Source organism: Leptopilina heterotoma, unplaced genomic scaffold (assembly GCF_015476425.1).
Source record: "Leptopilina heterotoma isolate Lh14 unplaced genomic scaffold, ASM1547642v1 Lhet_248, whole genome shotgun sequence".
Taxonomy (NCBI): Eukaryota; Metazoa; Arthropoda; class Insecta; order Hymenoptera; family Figitidae; genus Leptopilina; species Leptopilina heterotoma.
This window is the reverse complement of record NW_025110964.1, coordinates 121,466-142,118: the sequence shown is the minus strand read 5'-3', so window position 1 is coordinate 142,118 and position 20,653 is coordinate 121,466. Positions and strand designations below refer to the sequence as shown.

Sequence of the window (20,653 nt, the reverse complement as noted above, 5' to 3'; positions counted from 1 at the left end):
AAACCGGCAACAATGTAGAGTTTTTCCAAAAGACTCTTTTAAACCACACGTACCATTTTGAGATAAATTGTCACCTATAGTTGCAAATAAACCTGCTTTTATAGACGTGTTATTTGGACCATCAACTTCTTCTTCAAGTACTTTGATATCATCTACAATAGGCTTTAAAATTTTGTTCATACCATACCGTTTCACATCTTCGGCTCTTACTATTGCCACTAAGAAGTTAAACAGCAATTGTGACTGATATACTGGATCTATTTCTGTAAGTGATCCGTAAATCATCATTAACTTTTGCTGTCCAGATGATTTAGACCCCAAACCATCGCACATGTCCACTTCATCTGAATATAATTTAATATGCAACGTTTGTTCATTTTCTTTCCACCAACTTTCGTTTTTGTATCTACTTCCATCTTCCACAGATGAAAAATAGCCTTCTCGTGAATCGCGATAGATGAGAAGAGAGTGAAAAGTATCATTTTCTGCAAATCTTTGAATCGTTTTACTAATAGGAATAAACATCATTTCATCCTTCTTGCGCTTTGTTGGACGACTTTTGCCTGTAGCGGCACTTCCACATTTGACAAAACGTCTACCCAGTGTATGCCTAGTTGGCAATAGAACATTAAATTCACTATTCAAATACTCAGCACGCTTCACTTTCATGTTTAAATCGAAAATGCAATCTGTCGACTCTATTTCATTATCTATATTAAAATATTCTCGAAAATGTATTCCTCTTCCTTCTAAAACTTCTTCAACTCGATGAAGTGAATGGCCTACGTAAGTCCTTACAACATTTTGCAACAATATTAGTATATCTGTTATTTGCTTTTCGGAAATATTAGTATTTCCTCTCAGAATTAATAAAAAACGACCTAAAGAACGTTTTCTGTCATCATTAATTCCCGGATTATTATTTACACCACCATCATCCTCATCCTCATCATCATCATCCACATCATCCTCATCATAATCATCATCATCGTCATCATCATAATCATCATAATCGTTATCTGTGCTTTGTTCATGTTCATCGTCATTTGAACTCTGTTCAAAATCGACTTCTTCGTTTGCATGTTCTCTATAGATATCTTCGTTTCGTATATCAGGAATATCAGCATGGTTGATATTTTCGTGTTGTTCATCGTTTTCCTGCTCTTGTATGTTAGGCATTTCTTCGTTAATTATTACTTCACGCCGATGCACTTTGGATCTATGTGCTCTTAAAGAAAAGGGATTTCGATAAGTTAATGGATAGTTGTTAATACCACACCTTTGACCCTCGTTTCTCTCTGCATGATGAAAATTTTGAAGATGATCTTGAATATCATGAAGTTGTAGAAATCTTTGATTACAGAATCCGCACATAAAACCTTGATTGTCCATTTTTCCAATGTATTTAAGCGACAATAATCGCAGCAATCATACAACTCCAATGTTGATTTTAAACACAAATGAAAGAACAAAAATTTTCTGTAAATAAAGAAACAAACAATTAGTTGTATTATATTAGTAAGGAATTTATAAGTTTTCTAGAAATCAAAACTGAAAAAATAATACCGTCAAAACTATCAGAGTTACAACGTATCAGAATAATAATAAACACAGGTTATTTAATAACCTTGAAATTGTTACTTTTTTAATAAGATTATAGCTATAGAATTAACAAATTTATTTTGATGTCAAAAAATTGATATGCCTAACATCTAATACATACACACTTTTTTATATTCATTAAACCGTCTTTTTATTGCATTAAAGAAAAAAATTATATGTAAACAGAATATAACGTCAAATTTCAGAATGTAAATTCACTACTGAACTGTTCAATTGAATATACTTTTGTTTATAGTTGCAGAAACTGTACCTCATGTTTCTTACTTCATAAATGACATTATCGGTGCACTTAGTCAAAAAAGTTTTATAGTGTACACTCGAGTGCATTTTTGACATATTCCACGTGCTTAATAAATTTTTTATGAAATTACTTTGGGTGTCAAATAAATGCAAAATCTGTTAGTGAACTGATTTTGAATTAGTAGATTTAAAAATAAACACATAAAAGAGGAAGTTAAGATAAAATATAATTTTTCATGAGTAAGAGCATCAATGCACGCGTATGATGAAAATTCGTTTATAACGTTGGACTTGTAGATTTCTTTTTCGAAATTCTTACATTGTAAAATTACTCTGATATTTTTTACAGTTCTCATTAACACTTTTGAAATATCTTTAAAACTATTACAAAACATTTTTTAATTTTATAAACTAGATATGCAGTATTCGCACCTTTTTAATATGTGTCGTAAAACCATAACCTGAAAAAGGTTAACCACAGCTTGGAGACATTTTTACAATTTAGAATTATTGAAATCAAAGTAAAAAAGACTGTTTTTTATTTCATTTTTTGAGCAATCGAATGTATGATACATATAAGTAAAATTAATTTCTTAAAAGAATTTTTTATACCGTAAATAATCATGTGTCAACAAAAGATTACAAATGACATAATGCCATTTAAAGGTGAATTTCCAATTCGACCCTAAAGGCCTATTCTGCCGTACTATTGGGAACGGCTAAACTGCAATACGCCATCTGGTGAGAGACCGATCTCTCCCTCCATTTTGTTTCTTTATCTCTCTTTAATTAACAGGTTAGAAAGAGTAGAAAAAACAAAATGGAGGGAGAGATCGGTCTAAAGTCACTAGATTGTTACTAGACCACCGTTCCCAATAAAAAACTTAGGGTGCGATCCCATGTTTGTAGAATACGTTGATCGAAAGCAGAAAATCATGAGAGTGAAAAGAACAACAATATCTACCTATCTCTTTTGCACTCATGATTTTCTGTTTTTGGTCGACGTATTCTGCTCACATGGGTTTTTGATATTAATGTATTCGTTGAAAAAAGCTGTATCTGGCAGATATAGTTTAAATTATTTTAAAAAAATAATTTGTTGTAAAAGAAATTGTTATTAAAATCTTAGAAACTTCAGAAAATGAAAGAATAATTGACAAAAACTTAAGAAAAATACTTTACGTAGTCTGAATGTTCTAATGCAAACAGTTTTTCTTCATTTTCTCAGTTTGATCGAAATGGCGCTTGCCTAAATTCTTCCTTAGTACGGTATTATTTTAATAGGATCTAGAAAGTATACGGCTAGGCACAACTGCTTCGCGAACGTAAAGCATGAGTTAGAAAAGGACGGAGATATATTTGTGTCCTTTTCTATCTCATGTATCTCATTTGCGAACGACTTTCGCAACTTTCGCTTCGGTAAAAATTGTCCAGAACGGAAAATTTACATAGGAGTAAAAAAGAAAGATACACAGTCTGTCTCTCTTACTCCAATATAGATTTTCCATTTTAGACCATTTTTATAAAAAAGGTGTAAATGCTCCATTAAGGTACGGGAGACCGTACCTTAAGGGAGCGTTCAGACCACCGCATGCAAAACTTTTGCATGCAGGTTGCCATAGTAGCATTCAAGAGTGAGAGAGATAGAATAATTTCCCAGTGGGCACACTTGTTCAAAAGACGTCCTAAGGATGTCTTTTTGCGGACGTCTTTTGGACTTGTACAAAAAGACGTCTTTAAGACGTCTTAAAGACGTCCTATTCATGTTCTATGTCTTGGCCATTAGATGTCTTTAAAGTGTCTAAAAGACGTCTTTTTCATTCAACATTTGAAAATAGAAAAATTTTTATAAATAGAAAATATTATTTTTGTCCTACCTGCACGGAAAGTATGTCATTTCGGGCACTTAAGGCGGGCGCAAAGTAACACATTACGCCCGGGAGTGGGGGAAGCGGGCGGAAAAGTATTTTGCGCCCGCTTGTATGACGTCAGCGGGCGGTAAAGTATTTTCCGCCCGCTTCCCCTACCACCGAGCGGGCGGAAAAGTATTTTGCGCCCGCTTGTTAATTATTCGATTTTCTTCATTAAAATGCGACATTTTCGACTTTCTTTTTAAGTTGACTATAGAACTGCAAATATTTTGAACTTGTTTTATTTTACCTTTAAAAATTTGCAAGTTTTTTTTATTTTCTCTAAAAAAACTTATGAGACATTTGGTTTTGTTCCCATTTCGTTTATCAAAATTGTCAATTTTAAAAGTTCTTGTTTCAGTTTTGTTTAATTATTAATTACTACGTTCTAAATAAATACTATGTTTCCAGAATACATTATTTTTTTATTTCTATTTTAAAACTTCTATCATTATAAGACTTCATTCGATATAATGTTTATATAGAGCTTAATTTTTAACTAATATGAGTGTTTAATCGTGCGTGCCCTCAATGCCATACTTTCCATGCAGTTAGGACAAAAAATTATGTTCGCATCATGGGCGCAAAGGTGATTACGACTTTGGCGAAATTTCGGGACCTCGAGGACACTTTCGCTCCCTCGGCTTCGCCTCGGGCGCGAAATTGTGTCCCCTCGGTCCCTTCATTTCGCCATCGTCGCAATCACCTATTTTGCGCCCTTGTTACGAAAATAACTATTACTAAGTTCAACTTGGACTTAGAAATTTATGAATGTGAAATTCATTGGAATTTTTCTAAGTGAAATTCATTTCATTGACAAGTGAGATCGTTAACTTTGTAGAGGTTCATATCTGTCTTGAACGGCTGAGGTGCTTAAGGCGCAGTGTTTCAAGCCCAAGGTATCCGAGTTCGATCCCAGCTTCGTAGGAATTTTTTCATTATTTCTCCACATTTTAGAAAAAATAAAATTAAACTTAAAATAAATTTAATACAATGTTACTGAATTTCAACTTAGAAAATGTTATAAAAGAAATGTTTATTTAAGATCTGAAGGAATGTAAAAAGGACGTCCAAAAGACGTCTTTTAGACGTCCCTTTTATGTCTTTTAGACGTCCAAAAGACGTCTTTTAGACGTCCTTTCTTATGTCTTTTGGACTCCTTTTGACCAGACATAGAAAGTCTTTTAGACGTCTTTTAGTTGTCTTTTTGATGACTCAGAGACATTGCCCTCATTGTCCCCGAATCGTCCGCGGACAAAAAGGGACGTCTTTAAGACGTCCCTGTGCCCACTGGGTTCCTATCTCTCTGACTCTTGAACGCTACCATGGCCATTAGCTTTACTAATGGGTGTTTTCGACGTCGTCGGTCGTACCGGTCAGTTGCCACAAAAAAGTGCTTATTTGAGACTATTTAGGTTAAACTAAATAGTCTGAAATAAACAGTTTGAGAACCTTTATGTGGCAACTGACCGGTACGACCGACGACGTCGAAAACACCCAAAGTCTTGAGGCAGATGGTTTACTTGTGAACTATGCTTTATGTACATTATATTAAAAACTGTCGCCATTATAGATAAACAAAGTGATTTCTTAGTGCAATTTATATGTTATTGATCACCAGTTGACATTTTATATAAATTGAATAGAAAGAAGTTTAGCGGTATGTAAGTATTAATGTATTAAAATAATTTTTATGTAAAAAAATGTTGAAACTCAGTTGTTCTCAAATGCTTTAAAACGTGGTAATGAATTTACAAAAATGATGAGAAAAACATGCAATTGAGTACCACTGAGTAATTCGGATCTTGATCCAAGAGCACGCCGTAAACACGGTAAATGATAGAAGAAACGAAGATGAAAGTGAAGAAATAAAATTATTTTTTTTGTTATTCAAGATTTTAATGTTATATCGAACTCTGCGCTTAACAGAAACTATCTAAGTATGAAGCATGAGTTTATAAAAATTGAGACAAACTTTGAAATTTACATTTTTTATTATTATTGAATATAATGCATACATTATATGTAAAATAAAATAAATGTTACAGAAAATGTCCAACTTTGACTGCAGAGGTGTAAAGCGAGGAAGATGTTCGTGCGGAGATTGTGATGAGTTTTTAGGAACTGAAAAAGTAGAATGTGCTTATTGCAATTGTGTTCCTGCAAAACATGATAAATTGGGTAATTTTTGTTAACCATATTTAATGGGGTATTTCAACATTATTGGTAGAAAAAATTTATTCTTAATCTGTAAACGGCAATTTCATATTCAAGGAAGAATCTGACAGACAGTCTAAACAAAAAAAGGACTAATTTAATTTTAAATTTATTTTCGTGGAAGGGTTAGTATTTATGTTTTCAACATTTTAAACAATTAAAAGTTGCGTTTAAATAAAAATTGCAATTCTTTATCAATAAGCAATAAGTGTTCACTTTTAGGTTATGCTACCTTAATCTTTTCTGATTGACAGAAAATTATAATTTCTATTCAAATGTAACTTCAAATTGGTTAAAATATTAAGAAATAAATTATTTACGCTTTCACAAATACAATTTAAAAATTGAAGTGTTTTTACCCAGTGGGCACAGGGACGTCTAAAAGACGTCTTAAAGACGTCCCTTTTTGTCCGCGGACGATTCGGGGACAATGAGGGCAATGTCTCTGAGTCATCAAAAAGACAACTAAAAGACGTCTAAAAGACTTTCTATGTCTGGTCAAAAGGAGTCCAAAAGACATAAGAAAGGACGTCTAAAAGACGTCTTTTGGACGTCTAAAAGACATAAAAGGGACGTCTAAAAGACGTCTTTTGGACGTCCTTTTTACATTCCTTCAGATCTTAAATAAACATTTCTTTTATAACATTTTCTAAGTTGAAATTCAGTAACATTGTATTAAATTTATTTTAAGTTTAATTTTATTTTTTCTAAAATGTGGAGAAATAATGAAAAAATTCCTACGAAGCTGGGATCGAACTCGGATACCTTGGGCTTGAAACACTGCGCCTTAAGCACCTCAGCCGTTCAAGACAGATATGAACCTCTACAAAGTTAACGATCTCACTTGTCAATGAAATGAATTTCACTTAGAAAAATTCCAATGAATTTCACATTCATAAATTTCTAAGTCCAAGTTGAACTTAGTAAATAATATTTTCTATTTATAAAAATTTTTCTATTTTCAAATGTTGAATGAAAAAGACGTCTTTTAGACACTTTAAAGACATCTAATGGCCAAGACATAGAACATGAATAGGACGTCTTTAAGACGTCTTAAAGACGTCTTTTTGTACAAGTCCAAAAGACGTCCGCAAAAAGACATCCTTAGGACGTCTTTTGAACAAGTGTGCCCACTGGGTATCTTATAAAACCGAAATTATGACGTTGGACGAACTTTTGTTCTGATTGTTTATCTGATTGATCGTCAATAATATTTGTAGTTTTTAATTTGTGAAAACGTTTCTTGCACTAACATAGTTTATTACGATCCATTGATTTTACTCTTTTACTAGATTATGTTAATACATTGTAAATATTATAAAATTGCTTATTACATTTTTTAATATCAAATATTTTGTCAATACTAATAAATTAGAAATACTCATTATTATTTTAAATTTGACATAAACTTTAATTATTGGTACGATTTCAATTTTTAATACTACTATACTTTAATATAGATACAGATAATGAGATTATGACTGCTAGAAACTCGAATAGTGTCACGGAAGAAAGGGAGCCCCCCATGAATGTAGAATATGTTCCAGAAGAAAGTGAAGAACTAGAAGAAAATTTTGAGGAGACTGACTCAAATGTTGAAATAAACTATGATGGTAACGTAAAAACAGTACAAAGTAAAATAACACATATTATTTAATGGATTTCCATATCTGAAAATTTTATTGATAAATTTTTTTAATATGTGGTTAAATTTAATGAAAAGTTCAATTTCTGTAACAATTCCAGAGTGTCTTCTAACCGGGAATTTAATTTGACTGGGAATATGCCAGGATTTTATGCCAAACTGGAAATTTTTTCACCAAATTAAAAAAAATGTTATTGTTTTAATTTGTTTTTAAAAAAACGCTTTTTATTTCAAATTTTTATATATATTTATACTGTTCTCTAAATTTGAATTAGTTAAAAAAAATTAATTTGATAGTAGAAAATCAGTCACTGATTAAAATATAGTATGTAAATAAATTTTTAAAAAAATTATTGAATTAATAGAAATTTTGTGAAATTCAACGAGAAATAATTAAATTTGTTAAATAATTTCATGAAAAACTTTTTAACATATCGAATTGACAAAGTATTTTAATTTAATAATTGATAAATTGATTATTAATAAATTTTTTAATAAAATTGCATTATCGCAAAAGTTTTTTAAAAATTCTGAAAAAAATTTTTTTGAAATTTTTCAATTCTGTTGTTTCAAGATAATTTAATTTTTAGGAACAAATAACTGAAAATTTTTGAAATAATTGAAATTTCTTTACATTCTATTAAAAATAATTAAATTCTTTTAAAGAATTTTATTTACATTTTTCAAAAATAATTAGGGGAAGTTAGTCACAGTAATTGTAATTTTATTTTTAAAAATTTCTTCGTTATATATTCAATTATTTTCATAAATAGTAAAACTCATGACAGAATTTCAATTATTTTTAATTCAATTTTAAAATCAAATTTTTGGAAAAATGTAATTATTTTTAAAAAATTTATTAAAATTCGTCGAAAGAATTCAATTATTTCCATAAATAGCAAAACTCTTCAGATTTACTAAATTCTTTTGAATATTATTTTTAAAAAAAATTCTTCAAAAAAATTCAATTATTTTCATAAATTTACATAAAATTCTAAAAAACAATTTGATTATTTTCAAAAGTAATAAAATTTTTTGCAGAAATTCAATTATGTTAAAAATTTTTTTAAATTCTCCTCAAAATTTCAATTATCTTTGTAAATAATTAAATTGTTCTCCACAATTCAATTATTTTCAAAAATTTTTAAATAATTCTACCCAAACAATTAATTATTTTCATAAATAATAACATTCTTTGGAAGGATTCAATTACTTTGATAAATTGTAAAATTCTTTGCAGAAATTTAATTATTTTCTAAATTTTTAATTAAAATTAAACAAAAACATTGTTTTCAAAAAATTTAAAGAAACTCGTTAAAAGAATTTAATTATTCATAAAAATTCTAATAAACATTTTGAAAGCCATTTGTAGATTTATTTATGTTCGAAATTAAATAAATTTAAATTTGATGAGAAAAAAACTGGAAAATTTGGACAAAGCCGGGAAAAAACGGGAATTTCGTTGAACGAAAATAGTAGACACCGAGAATTCTGAAATTTTATTTATTTTATATGTTTCAGAAAATAATACTATGGACATGATCTCCAATCTTCCGCAAGAGTATAAGACTGAGTGGGTAAGATAATGATCTATGATTTAATTGGTTTTCTGCATTTATTTAATAAAATTTCGGTAAATTTATTACTTTGTTCAAAATATAGGTTTAATTAGAAGATATTATCCCTCGTAATTTTAACGAAGAATTTCATATTGATATAATGAGCGAACTTTTTAAGGACTCCGAGCTCGAAAAAATTCATTTTTGCAAAATTGTTCGCATAATTTCGGAGAAGTTAATCGAGGCGAAAAAAACAAATCAAATCTACGTATTAATGACCGCTTTTATAGCAACTCAAAGGTTTCCTGCTCTAAGAGGAAAAAATACAGAAGCAATCCATGTGAGTTAAAAAAGATTATTATATTTATATAATTATTAATGAGACATATTTTCATACATCTTTTTCTTTTGATTAAAATTTTTGCAATATTGTCACTCGACTTAAATAATTTTTATTTAGAGTACATCATTAACTGAAAATTTTAATATCAATTTCTCACAAAAAAATTATGTTAATAGTAAAAACAAATTTTTATTCTAGTTCTTTGTTTGAAATTATTTATAGTGATTCATTGAAATTTTTCAAAAAATTTTGCTTCATCAATATTTCTAATTAAAAAATGTATAATTGTAAGACTTGAATTCTTTAATTAGCAGAAAAGAATGATCCCATCAAGGATTTTTGTTTTTCTTATAGATATTGATATGACAATGGAAATGATGCCACAGTCAGGGCATGAACTAGGTCCATAAATTTCGTAAAGGTCCGTAAAGTCCGTAATTTCATTGAAAAAGGACGAAAAATTCGTAAATTGTACAATATAATTTGGAGAATTTTAGAGAAATTACAATTGCAGAAATTTAATTATTTTCAAAAGTAATCAAATTCTTCGCAGAAATTCAATTATATTCAAAAACATTTTTAAATTCTCATCAAACTTCTAATTATCTTTATATAAATAATAAATTTCTTCTCCGTAATTCAATTTTTTAAAAATTTTAATAAAATTCTTCACAAAAATTCTAATATTTTCAAAACTTTTAATAATTTTTTTCACAGATATTCAGTTATTGAAAAATGTAATATAATTCTTAACAAGAATTCAATTTTCATTATAAGTAACAAAATTTTTCGCAGAAATTCAATTATCTTCAAAAATAACAAAATTTTTAGCATAAATTAAATTATTTTTAAAAATTTCATAAAATTCTTTGCAGAAATTAAATTATTTTTTAAACTTTCAAATAAAGTTGTTGGAAAGAATTCAATTATCTTTTCAAAAATATCAAATTTCTTGGTAAGAATTCAATTTTTTATAAAGAACAAAATTCATAGTAGGAATTGAATTATTTAAAGAATTTTCATAACATTCATTACAATATTAAAAGCATTATCGCATGCATTTATAGCAATAATTTAATTTTTAAAAGTTTGCCAATTACAATTTTAGCGAAATTTAAATTTTTTATACTTTTAACTAACAATGCTGTAGATATAATTCTGTTTGAAAAAGTTTAATTGAATTTTTTATTTTCTACAATATATATTTAATTGAAGTATTTCTGAATAATCGACACGTATAATAGTATTTTAAAGAAATGGATTTGAAAATTGTCAAAAAGAACTTTTTCGAAAATTATTAAAAATAATTGATTTAGAAAATAATAATTGAATTGAAATGATGAAAATAATTTTGAAGAAGTGGCAGTAACAATATTCTTAAATTATAAATGAATAGGTAATTCATCTTTAATTTATTTATAAAACATGAAGATATCGATTACTCGGAGTCGAAGACTCGGGTGATGGATTTTCTTATGTTTTATAGTTATGAAAAAATTTCATTTATTGTTTTAAATAAAATGTTCTGTTATTTGACTTGAACAGGTTATGGTTTTGTCTGTAATTTTTTATTTTTGGTCCCTTAAGTCCGTAATTTTACATACTTTCACTCGTTCGAGCCCTGCATAGTTTTTTAAAATAAAATCCAATATGTAAACATTTTTGGTGGTAATTTAGTGATAGCATTGTGAATTACTAATTTTATATTCATAATTTAAGAGAAGAATGGAGATTCGCCTTCAGCAATGTTTGAAAAACAAAAAACAAAGGGGAAAAGGTAACAATAAGCAAAAAAACATCAATGGGACTGAGGATTGTAATGATGTCGATGTTTGTGAAGAGGAATTACAGTCACAAATAGCCAAATCAGGTAATGCAAAAGGCAAAACAGCAGCAGTAAAGAAATATCTCAGAATCTCTAGAAAACAACGTCAAATAGACGTGAGAACTTTACCTGCCTCAGAAATGTTACACAAATATCCTGTACTGCAAGAAACTCAATTTGTAAGTATTTTTAAATTTTAATGCGCTATGAATAAAAATCCATAATTTTAGCAAATGTAATCCCCATTTCCAATTTTGTATAGGATCGAAATTTCATTTTGATTACTTCTTTTTTAAATAAAATTGAATTAAAATGGTTTTTATTTATAAAGGTAAATTTTGTTTTTAAAAATTAAACTTTATTTAAAATTTTATATTCAGTACATATAAATATTCAGTATATAATTTAATTTATGTTAATTCAACATTATAAAAATTTAAACTTTAAGGTCCACTTTTACTAACTCCGGTTAAAAGTTAATCAATAATTCATACTTAAAAGTTACTGAATTTTGTGAAATGAACTTTTCCTTTAACTAAATAATTTATTGGTTTTTTTTATTGATAATTGATAAGAAAACAGTAAATGTTATTCTATTCTAAGTAATTTAATTTGATAATTCATTTAATTTGATAATTCATTTATGTGTAGCTTCTATGGGAGTTTGGAGAAATAGTTGAAATGCCAGTCAGAACCATGAGAAAAAATTTACAAACGGCTATACCGAAATTAATTTCTATAATAACAGATGAAAATAATGAAACAAAAATTGAACTTTTTTTTTTGAAAAAAATTGATTCTCTTTTCAAAAATGACAAAAAGCGAGGTCGTGAAAATCGTAAACTTGTGTTAATAATCGAGGTAAATATTTAGAATTTTTTAAAGTGAATTTTAAAAGTTCTAACTTCTCAAACTTTTATGATTATGATTTAATTTAAATCAGATTATATTTTTAAGATTGCTTTCATAATTTCATCACACATTTTAAATATGGAAAAAATTATTTTTCATACAAATTTTGGTAAATAAACTAAAGAATTTATAATTTCATCACATTTTAAATATGGAAAAAATTATTTTTTATAAAAATTTTGGTAAATAAACTAAAGAATTTATGTTTTGTATTTATAAAAATATTCTAAAATCGATTTTTGTTTCAGGATAATAATGATAAGGATGACGAGGTTCCAAAAACGGATAGAGCTCCCTATTTGATCATCCAGGGTGACTGTGATAAAAACGTTAAGTGTTTCGTCGATGCGGAACCACTTTTCATTGAAGCTCCATTGGATGCAATTCTTCTGCTGTTGGCCACTTACTGGGTGTTTGACATCCATTTTGACAAACATTTTAAGAATCAACTGACACTTCTAAGCGTTATAACGTTTGGCGAAGACGCTGAAAAAATTTTAGGGCCTCATGGCATCGAGTCAATTAGTGTCAATAATATAATTACAAAAGCAGGATTATAAAATTTTCAGTTTTACAAAAGTTTAACATTTTGATAGAATGTGAACTTATTCAGAACATTTTGTATAAAGTAATTTTAAGCTATCATAACATAAAATTACTATCAACCGAACACGTCAGATGCATCCATCAAAACTAATAATTAATATACAATATTATATAATTATTGAAATGCGAATTCTGAAATTATTTTGCTTTTATGTAATTATTTTCTTAATTTCAAACCTACTGGCACTAAAAATATAATTCGCTTGTTGAGAAATTGTTTTATTTTGACCTGCTTTAAATGGCGTTTGATGAGAGTCATTTAAAAAAACTGTGTCTTGCTGTACCTGGTCTAACTTGAACTATCTGATTTTTAATAATCCTTTGGTAAAAATAATAATTATTTCTTTAATTTTGTTGTTGTTTATGTTTAAAAATTTATGTAAAATTTTAAAATAAATATAAATAGACAGCCTTATCGTTTTTACTTTTTATTAACCACTTGTGAAATTATAAAGAATTGTAAACTTACTTTTAATCAATTTGAAATAACCACATAAATGAAAAATTGTGTGTTACACTTTATTTAAAAATAAGTTATTGTTATTACAAAGTGAATAATGATTAGAATATACCACTTTATTTATAATACAAGTTTTTTTGTAATTATAATAAATAAAATAAATAATTAAAGTATTTTTTCAAGGATTGTCACCGGTAATTTAAGGAAATGAGAGAAACTTTTATATGAAAATTTGACAGTTTGTTCTTTAGATTATTTTCGAAACATTTAATTTTTATAAAAGTTTTTATTACGTTGTTTTTTCTTAAAAAAATAAAATAAATTAACAATTTAACATAGGCTCTTATGGGAGCTCAGATAAATATTATAAATAAAGTGTGAAGGAAATGAGAAAAATCTGTGACTTTATGTATAGATAGACAATATTAAAAAGTTAAAACTGGAAGAGGTTAGAGAAAGTTTACCCAGATTTAATGAATAAATAATTATTTTTAGTTTTAGTTTTCAGAACAGTAATAATTTTATAAGTATCAAACACAAAAACACATGAAAATAGGGCAACATCACAACAAAACCTAACCTTAAAAAAATACAAATTTGATCTGTACACTTGCAGTCATTCCAACCATATGTCGAGTATGTATTGTCATGATTTTTTAAAAACAATTTCAGAAAATTAATTAAATACATTTTTCAATATATAAGTATTGAAACAAATTTATCATTAATTTTTACATCTTTTTGAATGTTTTCTTCTTTCAATAAAATAAATATATATAAGTTTTTTGTTTACAATTATAAAACTGAAATTTTTTTTGAGGTTGTAAACATGCAAGATTCTACATGGGAGTCCCTTATGGAGCGTTTACACCTTCTGTAAAAATTGTCCAGAAAGGAAAATTTGCATTGGAGTAAGAGAGTCAGATACACAGTCTGTCTCTCTTACTCCAATGAAAAATTTTCCGTTCGGGAAATTTTTACCGAAGGTGTAAATGCTCCCTTATCCCTTACCACGAAATGGACAATCCTTAATATAAAAGTTCACTTTCATCACACCTGAAATGTGAAATATACAGGAAATTCATTTTTATTAAATACTTACTCTTAAAAACGGAATGAACGCACCCTTAAATATTTCACTATACCTAGAGCCAAAAATCACTAGAAATTGTAAAGTTACCTTTAATCGAAATGTCATAACAACGTGAATGGAGGTTAGTGTATTTCAATTCAGTTTTAATACAAGTTTTTTTTACATAATGTGCTCATTTTATATAATTCTCACATTTCTCACAGTTAATATGTAAAATAAAACAATTTTTAATACTTAAGAGTAAATAAAAGTAAATAAATTGATGATTTAAATTTTCAGTTAATGCGAACCGGCCATAACAGTATTATTTTGATACAAATACACGTATCAAAAAATGATACTGTATTGACTATCATTCTTAAAAAAGATAGTTATATTCGTATCAACTTGATACATTATACAGTATCAAAACGTTGCCAAATAAAATGATACTTTCCAGAAAACTGTGCTAATGCAGGACTGAAACAAGGCTGCTTCCACTGTTCCCAAATTTACGCGTCTCTCGCGCTCATTCAATATAATATGGATATATGAAATGTATATAATAATAATAATAATAATAATAATAATAATAATAATAATACTAATAATAATAATAATAATAATAATAATAATAATAATAGTAATAATTATAATAATAATAGTAATAATTATAATTATAATAGTAATGAATATTATTGTTATTATTTTTATTCATATTATATGCGTTTGTTAATTTAATGGCATTAAGTTACTATTATAATAATTATATTATTATCATATAAATAATATATTACTAACAATAAATGTCATTTGAAATAGTAATATTAAAAAAAAAATTTTAGTAAAAAAAGACAATTTTTCTGTTAATCGGTACATTTTTTTCTCGATTTTTCAGCAGACTTTTTAATATTATTTACAAACATATTCACATTTTTTATTCACAACACAACACACAATTTTATTATTAGATATAACGCTTAAAACAAAGAATGAAAAATATTCGCTCGCATGTCGGATCGAACTCACGCACCCCGCCCCTAACGCATACCGGAAGTCCTAAACGCACGCATTTAAACCGCTCGGCCACAGAAGGCTGGAAGGCACCTCGCCTAATCTACTATTTCAATGCCAGCGCCGTATATTCTGTATATACGGCGCGTCACTCAATATTTGTTCAGCATGGGACACCAATGTTCGTCCCGTGCTCGATTAAAGACTCGGTCAATCTTGATACAATATTCACTTTCTTTATTACCGTGTGCACTGAACAATATTAAATATAAATATTTATAAATTATTTAATATTCAAATATTTTTTATGATAATTTTATAAGTTAAATTATATATATTTTTTTTTCTTGTAGGTACAGTGTCAAATTATTATTTTCAAAGATTAAGAGTTTCGTTTATCTGAAAAATTATTAGTGAAAAAAATGTTCATTAGGTAGTGATAAATATTTATGCTTAGTAATTTTACACTAGGATTAACTGTTTAGTAAATATTATCAAAAAACTATTTTTTGGCAAACACGCGCAGCTAAACACAAATAACCTTGAAACTCCAGCATTACCAACTCAACACATACGTTAAACTCTTGAGTTGGCAATGTTAAAGTCTCAAGGTTATTTGTGTTTAATCGCACGCGTTTGACAAAAAATAGTTTTTTGATAATACATATTTACTAAACAGTTAATCCTAGTGTAAAACTACTAGGCATAAATATTTATTACACCCTAATGAACATTTTTTTCACTAAAAATTTTTCAGACAAACGAAACTCTTGGACTTTGAAAACAATAATTTGACACTGAGCAAGAAAAAAATAATAATATATAATTTAACTTTATTTATATGAATCTTATATAATTAATAATAATAATAAATAATATAGTAATAATAATTATTATTATTCTTATTATAATAATAATATATAATTATTATTATTATTAATTAATATAAATATTATATACTAAATAAATATTAATATTTATTTACCAATTGATATCTTAATAATAATAATTTTTAAATAGTATATAAAATTATACCATAAAAAATATTTTAATATTAAATAATTTATAAATATTTATATTTGATATTTTTAAATGCACACGTCAATAAATAAACTGTCAAGATTGATTCAGAATTGAATTAAGATTAGATATTCAAGCTTCACTCACGAAGATTGACCGAGCCTTGAATCGAGCATGGGACGAACATTGGTGTCCAATGCTGAATCAATATTGAGTGACAGTGATATAAAGACTGCTTCAACACTGGGTTACCCACGCTGGGCGTTCAAGACTGAATCAAGCTTCAATCCATCGTCAGCATTGGTCTTTCGCGCCTGGGTCACTTGGAGTATTCGAATCAAAGTAAAGCATACCCAGGCGCGAAAGACCAGTGCTGACGATGGGTTGAAACTTGACTGAGTCTTGAACGCCCAGCGTGGGTAACCCAGAGTTGAAGCAGTCTTTATATCATTGTCACTCAATATTGGTTCAGCATGGGACACCAATGTTCGTCCCATGCTCGATTTAACACTCGGTCAATCTTCGTGAGTGGAGCTTCAACATCCAGTCTTTATTCAAGCTTGAATCAATCTTGATAGTTTATTTATTATACCGTGTGCACTTAACAATATTAGATATAAATATTTATAAATTATTTAATATTAAAATATTATTTCTGATAATTTTTAGTAATTTTTTATACTATTTAAAAATTATTGTTATTAATTATTATTAAATAATATAATAAGTATTATTATTATTGTTATTAAGATATCAATTGGTAAATAAATATTAGGGAAGAGTGGGGTAAAAAAGCCACATTTTTACTTTTGATGCTGTAAAATCTGTATTTAAAATTTTTTTCTCAAATTTCCAATTGTTATTGAAAGTTTAGTTATTAAGCTTGAAAATTCTTGACTGAAATATTTTTTATCTCATGAAAGGACTAAGTTATAAGAGTTTTACGAAAGCACTGCAAGTGGCTTTTTTGCACCACCTGGTGGGGTGAAAAAGCCACCCTACGATTTTAGCAAAACATGTTATCAATTTAGGTATTTTTATAGTTTTCCTTTATTTATATGACAAATAGTCTTATTTGAAAAATATTTTAATAAATATGAAAGAGTTTTTAGCAAGCAAAATTGAAAATTATATTAAGTTTACCTGTTTTCGATTTGCACTGCCAATTTTTCGTACCTTTTTTAGAAATTCTCTTTAATTTTTACCACAGATAACATATTTCGTTGCAACCGTTTATTCATTGTTTATTTTTTTAATGCGCACTTTGAACTACTTTTTCGTCGTGTTTAATACACGAGAAATTTTGTAAAATAAGAAGGTTAGTTTAAATAGAAAACAAGTGAATTTCACAAAATATTCAATGGATTTTTTGCCCTGGCTTTTTTACACCCAAGACCAGTTATTAGAAAAGCAAAAATAAATTGTTAATTCAGTTCAATTTACAAAAATTAACATTGTATACGTTTTCGGTATACTTTTCTCCTTATGTACAAACATTTATTTTTATTATTCGTTCACTTAATCAGATTGTAATATGTTTGCAAAGTTCACCAAATGTTTTCAAAAAAGCAACAAAAAATTAAAATTACAATAAAAACAATATTAATCTAGGTACAACATTCAAACTAGATTCAAAAGTTGCGTATTACCTAATAGTATTTATATTCTAAACAGCTGATAAATCGGCTTAATAGTTTTTAAATAAAACTCAAATGGCTTTTTTACACCATGGCTTTTTTACCCCACTCTACCCTAATATTTATTTAGTGTATAATATTTATATTAATTACATAAGATTCATATCAATAATGTTAAATTATTATATATTATTTTTTTTCTTGCACAGTGTCAAATTATTATTTTCAAAGTTCAAGAGTTTCGTTTATCTGAAAAATTTTCAGTGAAAAAAATGCTCATTAGGTAGTAATAAATATTTATGCCTAGTAGTTTTACACTAGGTTTATTTGTTTACTGAATATTATCAAAAATATATTTTTCGTCAAACGCGCGCGACTAAACACAAACAACCTTGAGACTTTACAGCGCAACGTTGCGATTGTCGTGCTCCCACCATCCCATCTACTCAATGCTTTCCCCTCATGACGTCACAGGCGGGGAGTGTATTGAGTAGATGGGATGGTGGGAGCACGACAATCGCAACGTCACGCTGTAAAGTCTAAAGGTTATTTGTGTTTAGTCGCGCGCGTTTGACGAAAAATATATTTTTGATAATATTCAGTAAACAGTTAATCCTAGTGTAAAACTACTAGGCATAAATATTTACTACTACTTAATGAACATTTTTTTCACTGAAAATTTTACAGATAAACGAAACTCTTGAACTTTGAAAATAATAATTTGACACTGTGCGAGAAAAAAAATAATATATAATTTAACTTATAAAATTATCAGAAAAAATATTTTAATATTAAATAATTTATAAATATTTATATTTAATATTGTACAGTGCACACGGCAATAAAGGAACTGAATATTGTAACAAGATTGACCGAGTCTTGAATCGAGCATGGGACGAACATTGGTGTCCCATGCTGAACCAATATTGAGTGACGACACTGGCATTGATATAGTAGATTAGGCGAGAAGCCTTCCAGCCTTCTGTGGCCGAGCGGTTTAAATGCGTGCGTTGAGAACTTCCGGTATGCGTTAGGGGGACGGGGTGCGTGAGTTTCGATCTCACATGCGAGCGAATATTTTTCATTCTTTGTTATAAGCGTTTATATAAAAAAATAAAATTGTGTGTTGTGTCGTGAATAAAAAATGTGAACATGTTTATAAATAATGTTAAAAGTCTGTTAAAAATCAAGAAAAAAATGTAACGATTAACAGAAAAATTGTCTTTTTTTACTAAAATTATTTTTTTAGTATTACTATTTCAAATGATATTTATTGTTAGTAATATATTCTTATTTATAGGAAAATAATATAATTATTACAAATAATAACTTATTGTCATTAAATGTATATATACACACATACATGAATTAAAATAATAACAATAATATTTATTATTATTATTAATAATTCATATATTCACATTATATTGAATAAACGTGAGAAACGAGTAAATTTGGGAACAGTGGAAGCAGTCTTGTTTCAGTCCTGCGTTAGGCGTCCGCAGCATTGATTGAGCATTGATGTCCAATGCTGAATCAAGGCTCGCGCTGCAGTCTGGAATCGGTGTTACATTAAAGCTTCGATCATTCCTGCTCTCGCTGATTCACTCATGCTCAATCAATGTTGACCAATGCTCGGCCAATCTTTATAAAGCCTGAACTCGGCGTCACTTCGCGCCTGGGTATACAAAATTACACTCTTCAAATCAAGCTGATTAAATATTTTTCCAAACTGACAAATTTTTTTAATAACAATTTTTCAATATGTTTTTTCCAACAGCAAACGCTGTTGAGCAGCCAAACGCCGAGGAACTTCAGGAACAAATAGATGTTGAAGGTGATTTTTTCGAGGAACACGTAGAGGAAATTCTAGACGATGATTTTCTTGAAGAATACGAAGAGGACATTTCAGAAGATGATTTTTTCGAGGAAGATGAAGAGGAATTTCTAGAAGATGATATTGTTGACGAATACGAAGATGAAATGAATACCCTAGAAGATGATTTTCTCGAGGAACACGAAGGTGAAATTCAAGAAAATGAAATAAATATTGAAGAAGATAATTTTTTCGAGGAATACGAAGAGGAAATTCTAGAAGATATAAATATTGCTGCAGTTGATGTTCCCAAGGAACACGAAGAGGGAGTAGTGGTTAATAATCAAGATGATCTGAATATTAACCAAATGCATCAGGTGGAACTTTAAGCTGAAGGTATGAGAACATTAGTTTTCAAAAGTAATAAAATTTTTCGCAGAAATTCATTTATATTCAAAAAATTTTTTACAAGAATTAAATTATTTTTCAATACTGCAAACAAAATGCTTGTAAGAATACAATTTTTGGAAATAATGAATTACTTAATCAATAATAATAATAAAAATAATAATAATAATAATAATAATAATAATAACAATAATCAAAATTATTACTGGAATTAAACAAAAATGAATATTTTTGATATAAATTAGAAAGAAATGTTGAACTTACTGAATTAAAATTTTGTGAATCGACCACAGCATCTTATTTAGTCAAATTTTATTTTTTCGATAGCTATATTTTTTACTACTTT

General features: G+C 27.9%; 2 protein-coding genes across 6 annotated transcripts in view; both read left to right on the top strand.

Annotated features, from left to right (window-relative positions):
* The window catches only part of LOC122503223 (glutamic acid-rich protein-like), a 63,124-nt gene that overhangs the window by 6,115 nt on the left and 36,356 nt on the right, over positions 1–20,653 (top strand). The window contains exon 4 of one of the 2 annotated variants that reach the window (XM_043613690.1): positions 19,864–20,295. In XM_043613690.1, the coding sequence (XP_043469625.1) occupies positions 19,864–20,288 (425 nt within the window). In that variant the 3' untranslated portion in view covers positions 20,289–20,295. Of the gene's footprint in view, positions 1–19,863; positions 20,395–20,653 lie in introns of those variants that run through there. The other variant, XM_043613689.1, reaches the window with a different exon arrangement.
* Positions 7,527–13,278, top strand: LOC122503222. Of its 4 annotated transcripts, XM_043613684.1 has the most exons (6): positions 7,527–7,603; positions 9,157–9,212; positions 9,298–9,534; positions 11,257–11,541; positions 12,014–12,223; positions 12,523–13,278. In XM_043613684.1, the coding sequence occupies exons 3-6, from the start codon at positions 9,355–9,357 to the stop codon at positions 12,832–12,834; spliced, it is 987 nt and encodes a 328-aa protein (XP_043469619.1). In that variant the 5' UTR covers positions 7,527–7,603; positions 9,157–9,212; positions 9,298–9,354; the 3' UTR covers positions 12,835–13,278. The 4 variants fall into 4 exon arrangements, with proteins under 4 accessions (XP_043469619.1, XP_043469621.1, XP_043469620.1 ...); XM_043613686.1 differs by lacking the exons at positions 7,527–7,603; positions 9,157–9,212 and adding an exon at positions 9,892–9,958 and having other exon boundaries at positions 9,395–9,534; positions 11,262–11,541; XM_043613685.1 differs by lacking the exons at positions 7,527–7,603; positions 9,157–9,212 and adding an exon at positions 9,892–9,958 and having other exon boundaries at positions 9,395–9,534.

Excerpts from the sequence above, each read along its gene's own strand:
- LOC122503222 (XM_043613684.1), top strand. The coding sequence starts at position 9,355 with ATGAGCGAACTTTTTAAGGACTCCGAGCTCGAAAAAATTCATTTTTGC. Across the intron at positions 9,535-11,256 it reads AAAATACAGAAGCAATCCAT|AGAAGAATGGAGATTCGCCT; the intron begins GTGAGTTAAAAA and ends TCATAATTTAAG. Across the intron at positions 11,542-12,013 it reads TACTGCAAGAAACTCAATTT|CTTCTATGGGAGTTTGGAGA; the intron begins GTAAGTATTTTT and ends ATTTATGTGTAG.